The 15245-nt window shown below is 34.6% G+C and overlaps 1 protein-coding gene across 3 annotated transcripts in view; it reads left to right on the forward strand.

Moving 5' to 3' along the window:
* Window positions 1-15245, forward strand: part of LOC123677065 (acetylcholine receptor subunit alpha-like) — a 203548-nt gene that overhangs the window by 174279 nt on the left and 14024 nt on the right. For 2 of the 3 annotated variants that reach the window (XM_045613507.1, XM_045613505.1), the window contains exons 5-9: window positions 3458-3573; window positions 6635-6803; window positions 11491-11627; window positions 12396-12542; window positions 14733-14879. In XM_045613507.1, the coding sequence (XP_045469463.1) occupies window positions 3458-3573; window positions 6635-6803; window positions 11491-11627; window positions 12396-12542; window positions 14733-14879 (716 nt within the window). The remainder of the gene's footprint in view (window positions 1-3457; window positions 3574-6634; window positions 6804-11490; window positions 11628-12395; window positions 12543-14732; window positions 14880-15245) is intronic. The other variant, XM_045613506.1, reaches the window with a different exon arrangement.

Genomic DNA, 15245 nt, shown 5'->3' on the forward strand with positions numbered 1-15245 from the left:
GGAAACATATTGAACTAAAATGATATCAATCAGATTTGATTGTGCAGTAATCAATTAGAAACAGCACATTATAAATTTACATTCAAACATAATTTAATTGTTATACAAGGTAAACCACGGTCAATGGTACCCTAGACTATTACGTACAATTTTTTGGAATTTCTACTTCCACTGCTCTATTGATATAGGAAACTTTCAGCTCTGCGGTGTAGCCATTAATAACAAAAAACCGGGCTGACGTTAGGGATGAAACAGTGAAACGACTGCTTCAGGAGTCTCTATTTATTTGAGGGGCGGTAATTCGGCTCAGTTTGCAGCCCCCTTTCAATATTTCATCCTTGTTTTCCAAAAACAACATGAGGTTGTTTCGCTCTGCTGCGTTTGTCATCATTCCTTACAATAAAAATCTCCAGTATAATAAATAACAAATGGCAGCCCAACCAATATAAACCGAATTCCCTATTGCCCTCATTTGAAAAGGGATAAAATCACTGACCAAAAACAACACTTTCTTCGGTTTCGAATGGTATTTGGAAACCGATATTTGCACATTCAACACATGGAAAATTCCTACGATTTTGCATTCAAAACTAGTTATTGTTTTAGCGGAAAATTTTTGTAATCCCAATTAGTTTTTGAAGCAATATTTTTCATTTACTAGAATTTAATTTTTTACACACGATTGCAAGATTCTTCATCGGAAGAAGAAAGTTCTGTATTATCATCGGAGCAGGTGCTGTTTTTTTTTTTTGGGTGGTTATGATGGAGGTCATGTTGTTATGCTTTTTCAGCAGGGACGCCGAAAAATTATTTGCTTCAAGTCGCCAAAATTACTCGTGCCGGCACTGTCAAAAAGTACTAAAAACCATAATAATTCAAATGGAACACATGTATATTGTAACTTTTTTTTCGCTCCGCAGTAGTGATTATTTCTGAAGTAGGTATTAAAAATTTTGAAATATTTAATAACCTCAGATCTCTTGAATTATCGAAGTGGAAAAGTTCAGCAAGAAGTATTTTCATCTTTCCTTGAATATCTAAAGAGTTGAATGAAATGCAGAAATAATCTTATTAAAATTTTGGTGAATTCATTTTGACTGGTTTAATCGAAATATTATTCGGAAGCAATTGATATAAAAAACAAAGCTGAAATCGAATTAAGTTATAATTATTTTGCAATTATGAAATTTAGAATTATTTATCCAATTAGTGTTTCAAGAATGAACCTACCCTAGAAATTCAGAGCAAAAAAACAAATCAAGACGAATCTTGATGTCCCTCGTGGTGTGCAGTATTTTCTTTCAGAATGGGCGTTTTCGGGGAGAAAAAATTCAATTAAACCTTCAGTTTTCAGACAACGAATGAAATGAATGATTACCATCCGAATGTTCAGAACATAAATTGTGTTAATTTTACCTCATTATCAAAATTCGTCTGCTCCCCTTCTCGTATACTCCACCTTCTTAAATAAATCCTCTCGGAGATTAAATTTTTGTACGACAAGGCTCAAGATGTATGGAGAAGTGCCGGAAGACTAAGATCTCCATGCAATGAGCTACCATTATTTACAAACTGAGTAGCTGGGAGCAGCGACCGAAGTTTTTGGTATGAACTTCCAAACTAATTATATTCCTGATGAAGGACCACTGAAATTCGTTAGGACGGAAGAGATATGTGAGATGAATACTATTATTGGCATTTCCACTAGACCTAAAATGCTTCGAATGTTCAGTGAATTAGGTCGAGTAGAGAAATTTCGATTTAGATCACGTCAAGAGATATCTTGTTAATTGAAGCTGAAGCACAATAATATTGTTTATGGTGGAGTTTTTGGAGGGATCAGCTTGAGGGTACTTTGGGGAATATTCCGAAACAATTTCGTTATTATCACTCGTCCAATAACATACTGAATCTGCCAATAAAACTTTATACTTGAGGTACCAAAATTGGATTTTTAGATTTTCCATGAAAATTCACTCATAGAAGCCACCAGTGGACATTTAGGGAAAATGTATGATTTTTTCGGCTGACCGGGCTCATTCAATATTCATACGCTTGCATGGATATAGAGAGTAATTAGTATTTACAACTTCAGTTTCAATAGAATGCTATATCCTCTGTGAACTCAATAATTTCATATTCATATTTGAGTAAATCATATTGAGATGTGAAAGACATCAGGTAGTGAGAGTTATTTCCGTCTGCGTGGTAAAACCTCACTATTGATTTCATTATTCCTAAGCAAGTATGTCATCAACTTCGAAAACTTTTGTTCTAGTTTTCCACCCTCGAGTTTGTCGTCTATCTAATTAACCAACTTGCTCCTACTTCAGCTCACCTATATAAAAGATCAGCAGGAAACAATACATTGTCCTGCAGCATAATGAGTGGAAAGAGGGCAACAGATGGCTGGAGTATTCTGAGGCTGTTCAACTTCGTATCTGAAAAGAAAATATATTATTTACCCCCGTTTTTACATCCATTTTATTTTGAATCGATGACATTCAATTCACAATTTGTCGAACTAACGATCTTATTGAATTCAATATTTGTAAGTACATACAGGAATATGAAATATTTCTTGAGTAATTTCGAAAAAAAAAGCCCTATGAACAAGGACCCGCAAACACATCGTTCTCAAGATATCTATAGTAGATAAACTACTACTAAAAACTAAACTAAAAAATTTAAAAAAACCAAAAAAATTAGTACTAGACCAAAGGTATTATTTACATTTTTCAAAACTACTACTGGTCCACCTAAAAAAATTGTTCTGAAGGAAAGAAGCGGGCACTATTCCAGCAAAATATCATCTACATTCAAAATAAGCACCTCACATCATGAAAACTTCAAATTGAAATATCTATGCCAAACTTGAGTTAAATATCTTTGTAAAGAGAAGATGCTATAAGAAAAATCAAACTTCAACACACTGTATCTTGAAAATAATTCGCTTGCGGCCCCATGTTTATGGGAGTTTTTTTCTAAATGATTCGAGAAATCTGTCATTTTTGTTTGTACCATATATGCTCTTCTCACCAAATTCATAACAGTTGTGGATGGATTCTGCTTTTGAGACTAGCTATAAAAAGCCCATTAGTTGAAAAGTACCTCTAGGATTCTTCATCAAAAAATAGCCCCTGAAAAAAATCGACTAATATCATCCTACCAGAATATGAATCATTTAAAATATTATTTGAATTACATGAAAATAATGAAACAGAAAAATATTTATTAAATTGGACAGTCTGTGAGCAGTGTAAGCCCATGATTGCTGTATCATTGGAATAACGATTTCAGATTTTTGTTGAGGACTGAGCATTTTCGAATATTCTCTATTTAATAATTTTGATGGATTTGCTTGTGTCCGATTTCAATGATTGTATTTCGTTGAAACATACAATTCAGCAGTTCTTAGTTTTAGCTTTTGCACTAATGGAATACCTCTTTTGCTAAGGTTGATCTCAGACATATGGACGAGAAAGCTGGCAGTAATATTGTTGAAGTTGGAGTTGATCTTTCAGAGTTTTATATGTCAGTCGAATGGGATATACTTGAAGTACCTGCTGTGAGGTAAGTTGAACAACTTATATATTTATATCTTTAGTTTATACCTTGCTTAATTTCCATCACTTTGTTGATGACTGCTTGCATTGTGAATTTTTTTTGAGTACTCCTTTTCCGAAATGATCACTAAATCATTTCATCGGAAAAAGTCTCAAAATATGAGATTTGACTCACTGATGACTAATCCGTCCTCAAATTCGAGAATGCCTTACTGTACAAACGATGAATTTCAAACGGAAAAACCTGACAAATGGACAAATGGACAAAGTTCGACTAAGGGTTCCGTAAATATAGCCGTTCGAAATTTTTTATTCTGATTGATCTAATCGGTTGAATTGAACATTTGATCAGGATCACGAGTTCTACAACATTGAGTATTCGAGCAAATTAATCTAAAGCCAATTTTCCTTTGATGCGGTGCAATCAGGCATTTATTTCATTGGCAAATTATACGGGAGAAGTGTCACTTTTCATGGCGAGCTTGGTTTATCCGCCGAACGCAGTGAGGCTCATACGAGCTTATATGAAGGCAAGATTTCAACTCTGTCAGATCTGTTTCAACTGGAATATCGTATTTTGATTCTTGGTATTCATGAATTTCTATGGTTCTAGCTACGATATTCACACAAAGTTTTGCAAGAATCTTGAAATGTTTATACTCTATATGCACGAAAAATCTCAAAACAAGTTCTACCACATATAAAAAATTCGAGCAAATTCACCGAAAGCCAATTTCCTTTTGATGGCATTTATTTTATTGGTAAACAGTATATTATTTCAAAAGGAGCAAGGAATAGCGAGCTTATGTTTATCTTCCGAATGAAGTGAGGAAGATATTGAAAGAAGTGACTGTGGAAGATTTCAAACGTTTTGAAATTAATAAAAATCTGGAGATCCAACTCTGATTAAGATTTATATCAATGGAAAATTTGCGTAGTTACGATTGTCATGCTAAATCAGTTTTGACAGACATGAAGTATAATAGATGATAGATATCATTGTTAGGCAACACTTTGCCTACCTCCTGACGGAAAAGTAATTCATCGTTGGCATAGCAACACTTTTCCTTCCGGCGGAGGAAAATTCGAACTTTTCAATGATCCTGTGTCAGTCAAAATTTGACGTTTCATTATACGAGGTGTTTCACGTAAGCGGGTTACTCGATTTTGTATCTTATCCTTCAAACACAATTGAAAAGTGACCCATCAATAGGATAGTATATTAAACGGGCTGTCCTAAATATGTTATTGAAAAAACTAACGAACCAAGGCCTGGAATGTTATTGACATATTTTGAGTTGAAGCAATTCAACCTGTAAAATTGTAAATGCGTCTGTCACGCCATAAAGGCGTCAAATTCGCTTGATCTTGTAGACTTTTATTGAAGAACAGAAAGAAAGCCTCCTGTGTGGTTCGGAAACTGGCTTCATTTTTCAGGATGAGGAAGTAAATAAGCCTTATCCTTTTATCTCTGCAGAAACAAATGATCTCCGGATCCTTGCATTCTTCACGCTGCGGTTCTCATGAAAATCGCATTTCTTGACTTTACACTAGGTTCGAAAGGAGCGCTGTTGACTGAAACTTACCCTTCGTTTTGGTCTATTTGTGGGACACGTATATTGCTTCTCTTGCAAACAATACTGCCGAGTCGCTTATTGGGTTGCCTCAAGAGCTTCTTTTATCCCCCTAAACAAAGAAGTTCAGCACGGAATACCTCTCCTTGAATATTTAAGAATGGAAATTCGGCAATGGTCAGCCTCGGAACATTAATGAAAACGAGGACGTTGGGATCTTGAAGATAAAATTTGAATCAACGGAATATGAAGTAGAAATCAGATCTCATCTGAACTTGTTTCTGGTATTCTGAATAATTCTTTTGTTCAATTTTGCTGTTTGGATTTCGGTGATTTTACCTGCTTTTTCCCCATTTGAATTGGGACTGATTAGAAGGAAATGAATCGTTGTTGATCAATTTGGTATTGAAATTTTCGGAAAGGTTAATAGAAATTTTGAAGAATTTATATTTAATGTTATTCGTTTACACTGAATTTACCGAAAGCAAACCGCCATACGTTCAATGGATTCATGGATTCAAAATCGAAAAATAACCATATCTCTCCAAATAAACTTCTTCTTCTTTCATCTCTATTATACCTATACGCACAAGTGCCGGTGTATTCTTCATAACTTGCCTGTAGTAGTTACTAGTGAGATTATTGCTCCATCTCTTTCGTATAATTCATCACGTGCTACTCTTACCATTCTTTGTTGGTACAATCGATTCATGTGCTCATTCCACTTCTTCTTTCTACCTTATACCCAATCGTTGATTTTATCCACTGTACATGATCTTCTCATGTTTTCACCTTGTTCTCTGTCTAGTGAAGTTTTTTCAGCGATTCTTCGTAAGATCTTCATTTCTTCAACCTCCAAGATCCTTCTGGTTGTTGTTCTATCCCGCCAAGTTTCTGCTATGTATGTCATGATAGATCTTACAATCTCTTCATAAATTCTTGCCTTTATATATGTTTCCATATTGTGTCATTCAAGCAATCAGCCACTCTCTGTGCTTTGTTCGTTTGTTGTCTAACTTTCTTAAATCACAATATCCAGGGAGCTCTATGCCCAAAAATTTAACCTTCATTTCCTGGAGTATTATTTGATCATCGACAACAAGTTTGCAGCTGATTGGTATTTAGATGTTGTTGAAGATCATGACTGAATTGAATCACTAATTTAGAAATAGCAGAAATTTATCAAAATCACTAGGTATTTGAACTGAACTAAACAATCGAATAGCCAGTTATTATTCTAATTTTGGATAAGTTTCGATGGAGCAACTACAAATTTTGACGCAATACAAAATCTACCGCATTTTTTGGAGCTTGGTATAAATGAGAAAAATTCGTTGCCATGTCCAGGTCTTACCGAGAGATCTGTTGCTGTTGATGATTATTTTTCAGCTCAATCTTCTATAGAAACATGAGAAAACCCTAGATGAAACCACGAAATAAAACATATCAAAACTCCAGCTTTATACTTCAAACTAACACTCCTTTTTTTTGCAGAAACGAAAAATTCTATACGTGCTGTGATGAACCATATCTAGATATAACTTTCAATATAACAATGAGGAGGAAAACTCTATTTTATACCGTGAATATAATAATACCATGCATGGGGATTTCCTTCCTGACAGTGTTAACGTTCTACCTTCCTTCCGACAGTGGGGAAAAGGTAAGCATCCTTTTACGATTAATCATTCATAGACCATAGACCCTGCTCCGAATTCACCACGAATGCGGCCGATGTTCGTGAGAATGATAGGTCAATTTCTGCTTCTTGATGCGCCCACGAACTTCTTTGCGTCGTTTATATCATAGATGGGATACATCTTTATTACACCGTTTTTACCAATGAGTTGTACACGTGTGGTCGTTATTTCTTGAGAGATGGTGCTTAGAAAAACTCTATGAAATTCATTGAATTGGATTTCACTGGTTATAAATATCGGAAAATGATATAACGGGGTTTTCAAAGGGAATGATTCATTTTTGGTAATGAATGCTTTCATAATATGTCTCTTTTTCAGTTAAGTGACTTAGACCTTATCTTTCACGTGGCCGCAAAGAAAAAGTCTGAAGGTGTTAAATGACAAGATCTCAGTGGCCAATAGTGATCACGCCTTCGAGAAATAATATGGCCAGATTTTTTTTTTGCAAAATTGTGAAATGCGTTGCTTCTGTGACACGTCTTGTTGGAAAGAAAACTCTCCCATAGCAATATCTTATATTTCCGGTTGTGAAAAATCAAAAATCATAGCTCGGTAGTGCAATCTATACACCGTTATTGTTGCACCAGCCAGATTTTCGAATAATTGAGGTCCAGATAAAAATCTGTACCATTTTGATGTACAGATACGACGACACTGTGATATTAGAGATCTTTCTCTATTGATTGTTTCACATTTGTACCACACAGAAATAAATAAAAAAAATACACTTTTTTTATATTTCTATATTCTTTGCCATTCGGTTCTTCAAACCATTATCAGGCCAGCTGAAAGTATTTGACAATCAATAAAATATTGAACTTTTTATGTCCTATTATATGTAAGTTGATATTCAGAGATGTTTTTTAACCACTCGATTAGATGGAATTGTTAATTAACGTAGAAAATTCTCGAATATCCAAATCATTCAGAAGTTCAACTCGAAAAGAAAGGAGCTTGGAAATGCATGAAAAAAAGAAACGGAATAAGAGATGTATAGGAATGTCAATAGTCATGTCAGGGAAGGGAGTTTTATATTTTGAATTTTTGTATTATTCTGCAGGATTCTAATGATTTGAATACTGAAAAAATCAGCCCAAGTCTGCACTGTGGAAATTCCTGAACGAATTAAACCATAGTACAAATTCAGACAATTTGGAGATCCTACATGAAGGAAATTATTATAATAAGTTAACATAAGGTATTTACTTAAACAATATGAGAACTTGAAGAATGAAGATGATCAATTATAGACACCCGCCGATAACACAGAAACTTCAAATATAGAAGCCCTTTCCCCATCCCAAATGGCCCGGGCACCTCTTAAATTTGACAAACTAAGGCTCGAATAATTACAAGATCAGCAAAAATTTCACCTTCAATACATTTTGTGAAAACGCATATGAACGGCAAAAAGAATGACGTCCCAAAATGGCGGAAGAGTCTGAGGTCCACATTTTTCAGTATTTTGAGTATCTGAAAGTTCCCCCTTTAAAAGTGGGGCCTGGATCCGCGCCTGCCTTTCCCTGATATGATAATATAAATCTCTATAGACCTTCAATTCCGTTTTTTATTTTCAGACATTTCCATTCTCATTTTGATTTGAGTTTAACTGATGAATGATTTGAATATTTGACAATTTTTTATGTTAATTGATTATTTAATCCAATCAATTAGTTAAAATTTATTCAGAGAATAAACTACTTCTATATATGGTAGATATAAATCAATTGCACACACTAACCTCCATATAACATTGTAAAGGACTTACAGAGTTCAATATTGTATTGATTGTTAAATACTTTCAGTTGGCCTGATGATGGTTTGAAGAACCGAAATCGATTGCTTAACTGAAAAAGAAACATATTATCAAAGCATTCACTGCCAAAAATGTATATCACGTGAAAAACATGTTATTTCAGTGACACGTTATTTCAGTAATACGTTATTTTAGTATTACGTTATTTCAGTGATACTTCATTTCAGTATTGAGCCGTACTGAAACTATTCTAAAATTACTCTCAGCATTATTTATGACTCATTCAAATTTTATAATACGAACACGTGTCTGACTTTGAGAAAAACCAAACTGGAATATCAAATCGAAAGCATGTGCCTAAATAATCTCCTTATGTCATCTCAACATTTCAGTCACGAATGGAACTGAAAAAAAAATTATTGAATTCAGTATCTTGTACCGAAAGATACATCCTAAGGCTCTTATCCCTTATGCGACATTGCATTCCAAAGTTGTTAGGCACATTTTTCACGGTTGGGCTGACTGACCCAGTACGAATATGTCGAACATACTGAATAACTCATCTGTGCAAAATTATGCGGGCCACATACAAATTGAGGCCGCCAACCATAGATATTGACATTTCATATGCGGCCGAAGAGGATTGCTTCATTCTGGTAATATACACCATCCAATCCATTCGTGATATTGGCATCCCGTACATTTCGGTGTAGTATTGTATCAATAAGGTAAAGTCCCATTCGAAAACTTGTTATGTCGTTACTTAATTCAGAAAATAATGCCAAACATGCTGAGGTTTCATTGTGGAGACATTGTTTTGAAAAGCCAAATTGAAATAGATTAGGAACCCTACATGTTGTCCCGGATAAGATGGGAATCATTTCAATGGCAGATAAAAGAGACCTTAATATCCCGAAAAAAACCCATGTAGTATCTAGGAGTCGATTTCTTCTTATAAGGCTATTCAAGAAGCAAGGATTCTTGAATTTAGTGGGACCTATCTTCATTTGAAATATCAGATGAATTGGTGATTCCGTTCAGGAGGTACTCTCAGAGAGTGTTTTTTTTGTTGTCCTTTAGGTTTCCTCTATCTCCCATTAAAATATTTCCTAACTGATCCAGACATCCCGTATGAGATATCAGAGTAAAATGGACAAAATTTACTGGAGTCAATGAAAAGCTAAAAAAAGTGGTCAACCAGTACTCTCCTATCAAAGAGCTGGATATCAAACACAAACTGAGTCTCTGGATTTGCATCAATTGTAAGGAATGAACAAGATTCACAGACTTCATTATTTCGGAATAATTTAAATGTATTCTTATTCCTGTCCGTATGCGACTATTATGCTACCTACGAATAGTATATTGATGAAAACAACACAAAGTCTGTATCGATATATAAAAGGTACATCTGCCTTGTTCACTATCAGGTAGAATGAATCTTTCATTTCAGCTGCTCCTTTCAGGATTTGACTGAACCTCAAATCAAGAATTTATTTGATTCTTACGAATTCTCTCCCTTTTACGTGACCATAGTTATTGCTTGATCAACTCGGCTGCCATTATTATAAGGGTAGCTTGGGTCAGTTCATGGTACGGATTTTTGCAACTCAAATATTGGAGGAACTGTTGAAGTTTATAATTTTACTTTGTATGAACGTAGTATCATCAGTATCACTGCCTAGACATCAGGAGAAATGATTAAAACGACAAAACGTGCTCAATTGAATAATGAATTTAGGGCTCATATTACATAGGTATCTATTTTAAATATAGTATAGATGAAGCAGTTTCACCTAATGCTTTTTCTCCAAACAGATGATCTAAGATTATTTTCTATTCAAGCTAAATTTCATCTTTCGCTCCAGGTATGGGCACCGTTATTGGTGTTGTTCTGTTTGCTCAATGAACTGGCATTATGCAATATTTGATGAATTGTTCCAAACGTACGATGTCCAGAGAAATGGCAATTCGGTAAAGCTTGAAAATAAAGACATCGCACTTAGTTGTCATTAGCACGAACATACATGAATTGCTTCTCAGTCAACTTGTATATCGAAAACTGCAGCCGAATTTTGACTAAGTGAGACTTTTCTCTCACCTTTAGTTCACGTTTAATCCACACAGCATCATCTCACATCAATGATGAAAGGCCACCTACTATTAGTTATCCCATTTTCTATATATTCTGTGAGAAATGAGATTTGATCGTTGGCTTTATACCGGGTATCCCAATGGAAAGAAGCTACCCCAGTATTTCTCATATTATAATGTTTTGCGAAATTTTCTCAGATACCTTCATGGACATTTTTAGGTATGCTGATTCTGTCACACCTTTGAGTCTTGAAAACATTACTCTCTTCGAGATCTTTGAGAGGGTCCTAAAACCCCATGAATTAGAATAGTCATTTGAAGTTCTCCAAATTTCCTTTTCAGCATTGTACGACTCTAATGTCTGAGATCAGTATTTTGAATGATTCTCTAGTATTTTTGTGAACAATGAAATTTTTGTTATTTTATCTGTTCAATTTGAACTGTTAATTTGAATGATTTCTGAGTTTTTTCTACAAAATAAAATGAGAAGATTGGAAGAGAAAATTGGTTTTCTTGTCAAAGTGATTACATTAGAACTTCAAGTCGGTTATTTCTGTGAGGGAAATTGAAAGACATTCAAAAGAATGTGTCATACAACTCCTGTTACCTATTAAACCCTCATAGAGGATTGTGTTTTCGAGACTCAAAGGTATTGCAGAATCTGTCTCCCTTGGAATATTAATGAAAGCATCTGAGTAGATTTCCCAAATCCTCATAATATGAGAAATACCGGGGGTGGTGCCCTTCTATTGGGACACTCTGTTTTATATAGAATTTAATCACAATTGTATTATTTTCAGGTAACGTTATCAATTTCAATCCTCATTAGTCTCCATGTGTTCTTCCTGTTGGTTGTGGAAATCATACCTCCAACGTCTCTAGTTGTTCCCTTACTTGGCAAATACTTGATATTTGCTATGATACTTGTTTCGATTAGGTAAGTTTTCATGAATTTAACTGAAAGTAAGTTGATTTCATTCAATAATTCTCTTTCGCTTTAATACAAAGAAAATTGCAAATGAGCAACTAATTGAAAAAGTTCACTTACGGATAATGTGAACAATGAAGGATTAAGTCAACACTATGACCTGTTTATACGTATTTGTCATTTTGGGTAATTGCTCAGCTTCCGTAACAGTAACATCAATAAAGCTGAATACGAGCAAATTATTCATGAACGACCTATTCGGATCTCTGAATGAACAACATTGTATTCAGCCACAATATGGCCTGACCATTTCCTTGAATAAGTCATCAGCTTGTACAAATTATCGATTATTTTTCCATCAATTAATCTTCAAACCTATAGTGCATGAATAAAATGACTTGTTTTGATTCGTTAGTTTGATTTTCGTTCAATATTCCCGAATGAAACTCGCTCAAAAAACTCAACTACTATTACTACATTCTTCAAGAACGTACGTAGGAGAACTTTGAACATAAATGAACAATGGTTAAACGTCTGTATATTAATAACATATCAAATTAATTCCACGGCATTCAGACAATTTTTCAATTCTGGAAAAAATACCTTCCCGAGCGGGACTCGAACCCGCAACCTCTGAATTACTAGTCCGATGCTCCCGCCGTTGATCATCGGAGCAAGTCCCACTGAGGGAAGTATTTTTTCCAGAATTGGAAAGTGGTCTGAATGCTGTGAAATGAATTTGATTTGAATATAAAATTGATTGATATTTTTTTTCAGTATATGTGTAACAGTAGTCGTCCTCAATGTACATTTCCGCTCCCCGCAAACGCACAAAATGTCACCCTGGGTAAAAAGGGTGTTCATCCATATATTGCCGAGGCTGCTCGTCATGAAAAGACCTCAATACGTATTCGAAACAAACAGGTGAGCGAATTCGACCATTTCTTCACTTATTTTTCCATCGATCGGTCGAATACCAGAATATTAGGCCAATTGAAAAGTCCCCGGTCTGATGCACAGATGGCAGTGCTAGTATTGAATCCATATGATTTTTAGTTAGTACCAACCTGGCAAAATTGCATGGCACCGTATTCGCCAGATCTGGCCCCCAGCGACTTTTTCCTGTTCTCAGACCTCAAAAGAATGCTCGCTGGAAAGAAATTTAGAGCCAATGAAGAAGTAATCGCCGGAACTGAGGCCTATTTTGAACGAAAGAAAAATCGTACTACAAAAATAGTATCGAAAAGTTAAAAGATCGCTATGATCGCTGTATCGCCCTCAAAGGCAACTATGTTGATTAATAAAATCGAATTTTGCCAAAAAAATATGTTTTACTATGGTAGACAGGGGTCTTTTCAATCGGCCTGTTATAAATAAATCTTATCATACACTGAAAAACAGAAAATTAACCGATACTACCTATTTACTATCAGTTTGCCTTCATTAATTCATCTGAATACTAATCAGAAGTCAAAACTTTCTTGTTTCCATAGCATGACATAGAATGAAGTACTTGATGGATTCGATCCTTACTTGTTGGAAATTCATTATCAAATGAAATGAAACGAAAGTTAGTTTCCACAAATTTAATTAACTTAATTTAACTTGTAGAAGTTGAGTTGGTATTCCTTTGAACCTGCCTCCAAATCATGGGGAAAATTTCTAAACAAATCAGTCCATCCCTCGGAAGTTATTTTAAGGTTCAGAGGATTATCAGATTCGAATTGAATTTTGAGAGAATTCATCATTCATTGATTTCATTCATCATTATAATGATTCAAGTACATACATAAGGTTTTGTATGACTTTTTAATGATCCCATGACCTGATTTTCACATATCTTAGATCATTTACAAATCAAACGTCAAAATATTTTCTGTGTTAACGCCGATACAAACTGCAAAACAGGAATACAAAAACAACACAAATCGAATCCTATTCATATCTTGGACATTTCTACTTATTTTTAAATTGTCTACAGCCAGTGTCCTAAATATACACGATTTGTTGTATAGTCTAAACTTCAGCTCAAAAATCATGTGATTGATTTCAGCTCGCTTTTGTGCTTGTCACCCTTAATATACAGGCTGGCCATTTGAAAACGAAACAGACGAGATTACAGACGAAATAAAGTTTTTCGATAGAAATGCTCGGACAGGTCGATTTCTGTTTCGAGGGGGACAACTTAAGATGTAGGTTACGGACGCATAGCGCTTCAACCCTTGCTACTACAACCCTCACCCCCAAATTTTGAATAGGGAAGATGGGGTGAGTGATACCTCATTTGAAAGGTATTTTTATACTGATTTCAGCACAGTAATTGTTTTTTAATTTTATGCATTAGTTCTCGAAATATTCTTAACTAAGTATTTGAAAATGAAGTGGTGTTTTCATGGCACTTGTAGTAATCGACATTTTGAGCTTCAAAACAACTATGACTGTGGCTTCCTTCCTAACTAACTAACGCATGAATATTTCGAGAACTAATGCATAAAATGAAAAAACAATTACTGTGCTGAAATCAGTATAAAATACCTTTAAATTGAGGTATCACTCACCCCATCTTCCCTATTCAAAAATTGGGGGTGGGGGTTGTAGCAGCAAGGGTTGAAGCGCTATGCGTCCGTAACCTACATCTTAAGTTGTCCCCCTCGAAACAGAAATCGACCTGTCCGAGCATTTCTATCGAAAAACTTTATTTCGTCTGTAATCTCGTCTGTTTCGTTTTCAAATGGCCACCCTGTATAATAGTCTTTCATGAAAATCAATCACTTGAAAGTCACTTTGAAATAATTCTCAAAACGCATATACTTATGCGGAGTTTGAGTTCATTCTGAATTTTTTCACAAATCTTCATAAGATATAATCATTTTTTTTTTCAAGACCAACAAAAATTGAAGAGTAGATTAACATCTCACTTTAATGAGAAAATAAATGCATAGTAGTTTTTTTAAATTTTTTCAATAGGTAAAAACTTGTAAGTTAGAAGAGTACTGAATCTGTATATTTTTTGATTATATATAAGTATGAAAGCTGAAAAAAACTCGCAATTTTTTCTTACTCAATCTTCTCAAATTAAATTAGAGGATAGAGAATTATTATTCATTTTTTTAGTAGGTACGTCACGAATAGGTTTCTTGTCAAAAGCAGAGAGCTATCGTCATGTCTTTATCCTTACCACACAACGGTCCAGAGGGATGAGCCAACTCCCAAAAGGAGGTTTCCAAGCCGAACTCCGTCTAAGGACGAAATATCCAGAGGGTGAGTTTCTGTTTCTTATATATGAATATCTAATATGTAATATTCATGGATTGTCACATATTCGTCAGGAGATTTGGGAAATGAAATTTGCAAATCCAATAATAGAGGTTACCCCCTGAAATGTTTTGGTTTATTAAAATAAACCTGTGGAATCGTTAAAGGAAAAAAAATTCACAGTTTACGTTTTGGAATGTAAAGAATGCAGAAATCGAATAAAAATATCTATCCGTTCGCTAGTCACTGTTCTTCTTGGAAAATATATTTATCTACTCCTATTGAATTATAAACTCATTATTCAACTGCTTTTGAGCAATTAATAGTATCTATTAACAAACAGCGTGATTTATAATAACTCACTACTATAAC

The sequence above is a fragment of the Harmonia axyridis genome, chromosome 3 (assembly GCF_914767665.1).
Source record: "Harmonia axyridis chromosome 3, icHarAxyr1.1, whole genome shotgun sequence".
NCBI lineage: Eukaryota > Metazoa > Arthropoda > Insecta > Coleoptera > Coccinellidae > Harmonia > Harmonia axyridis.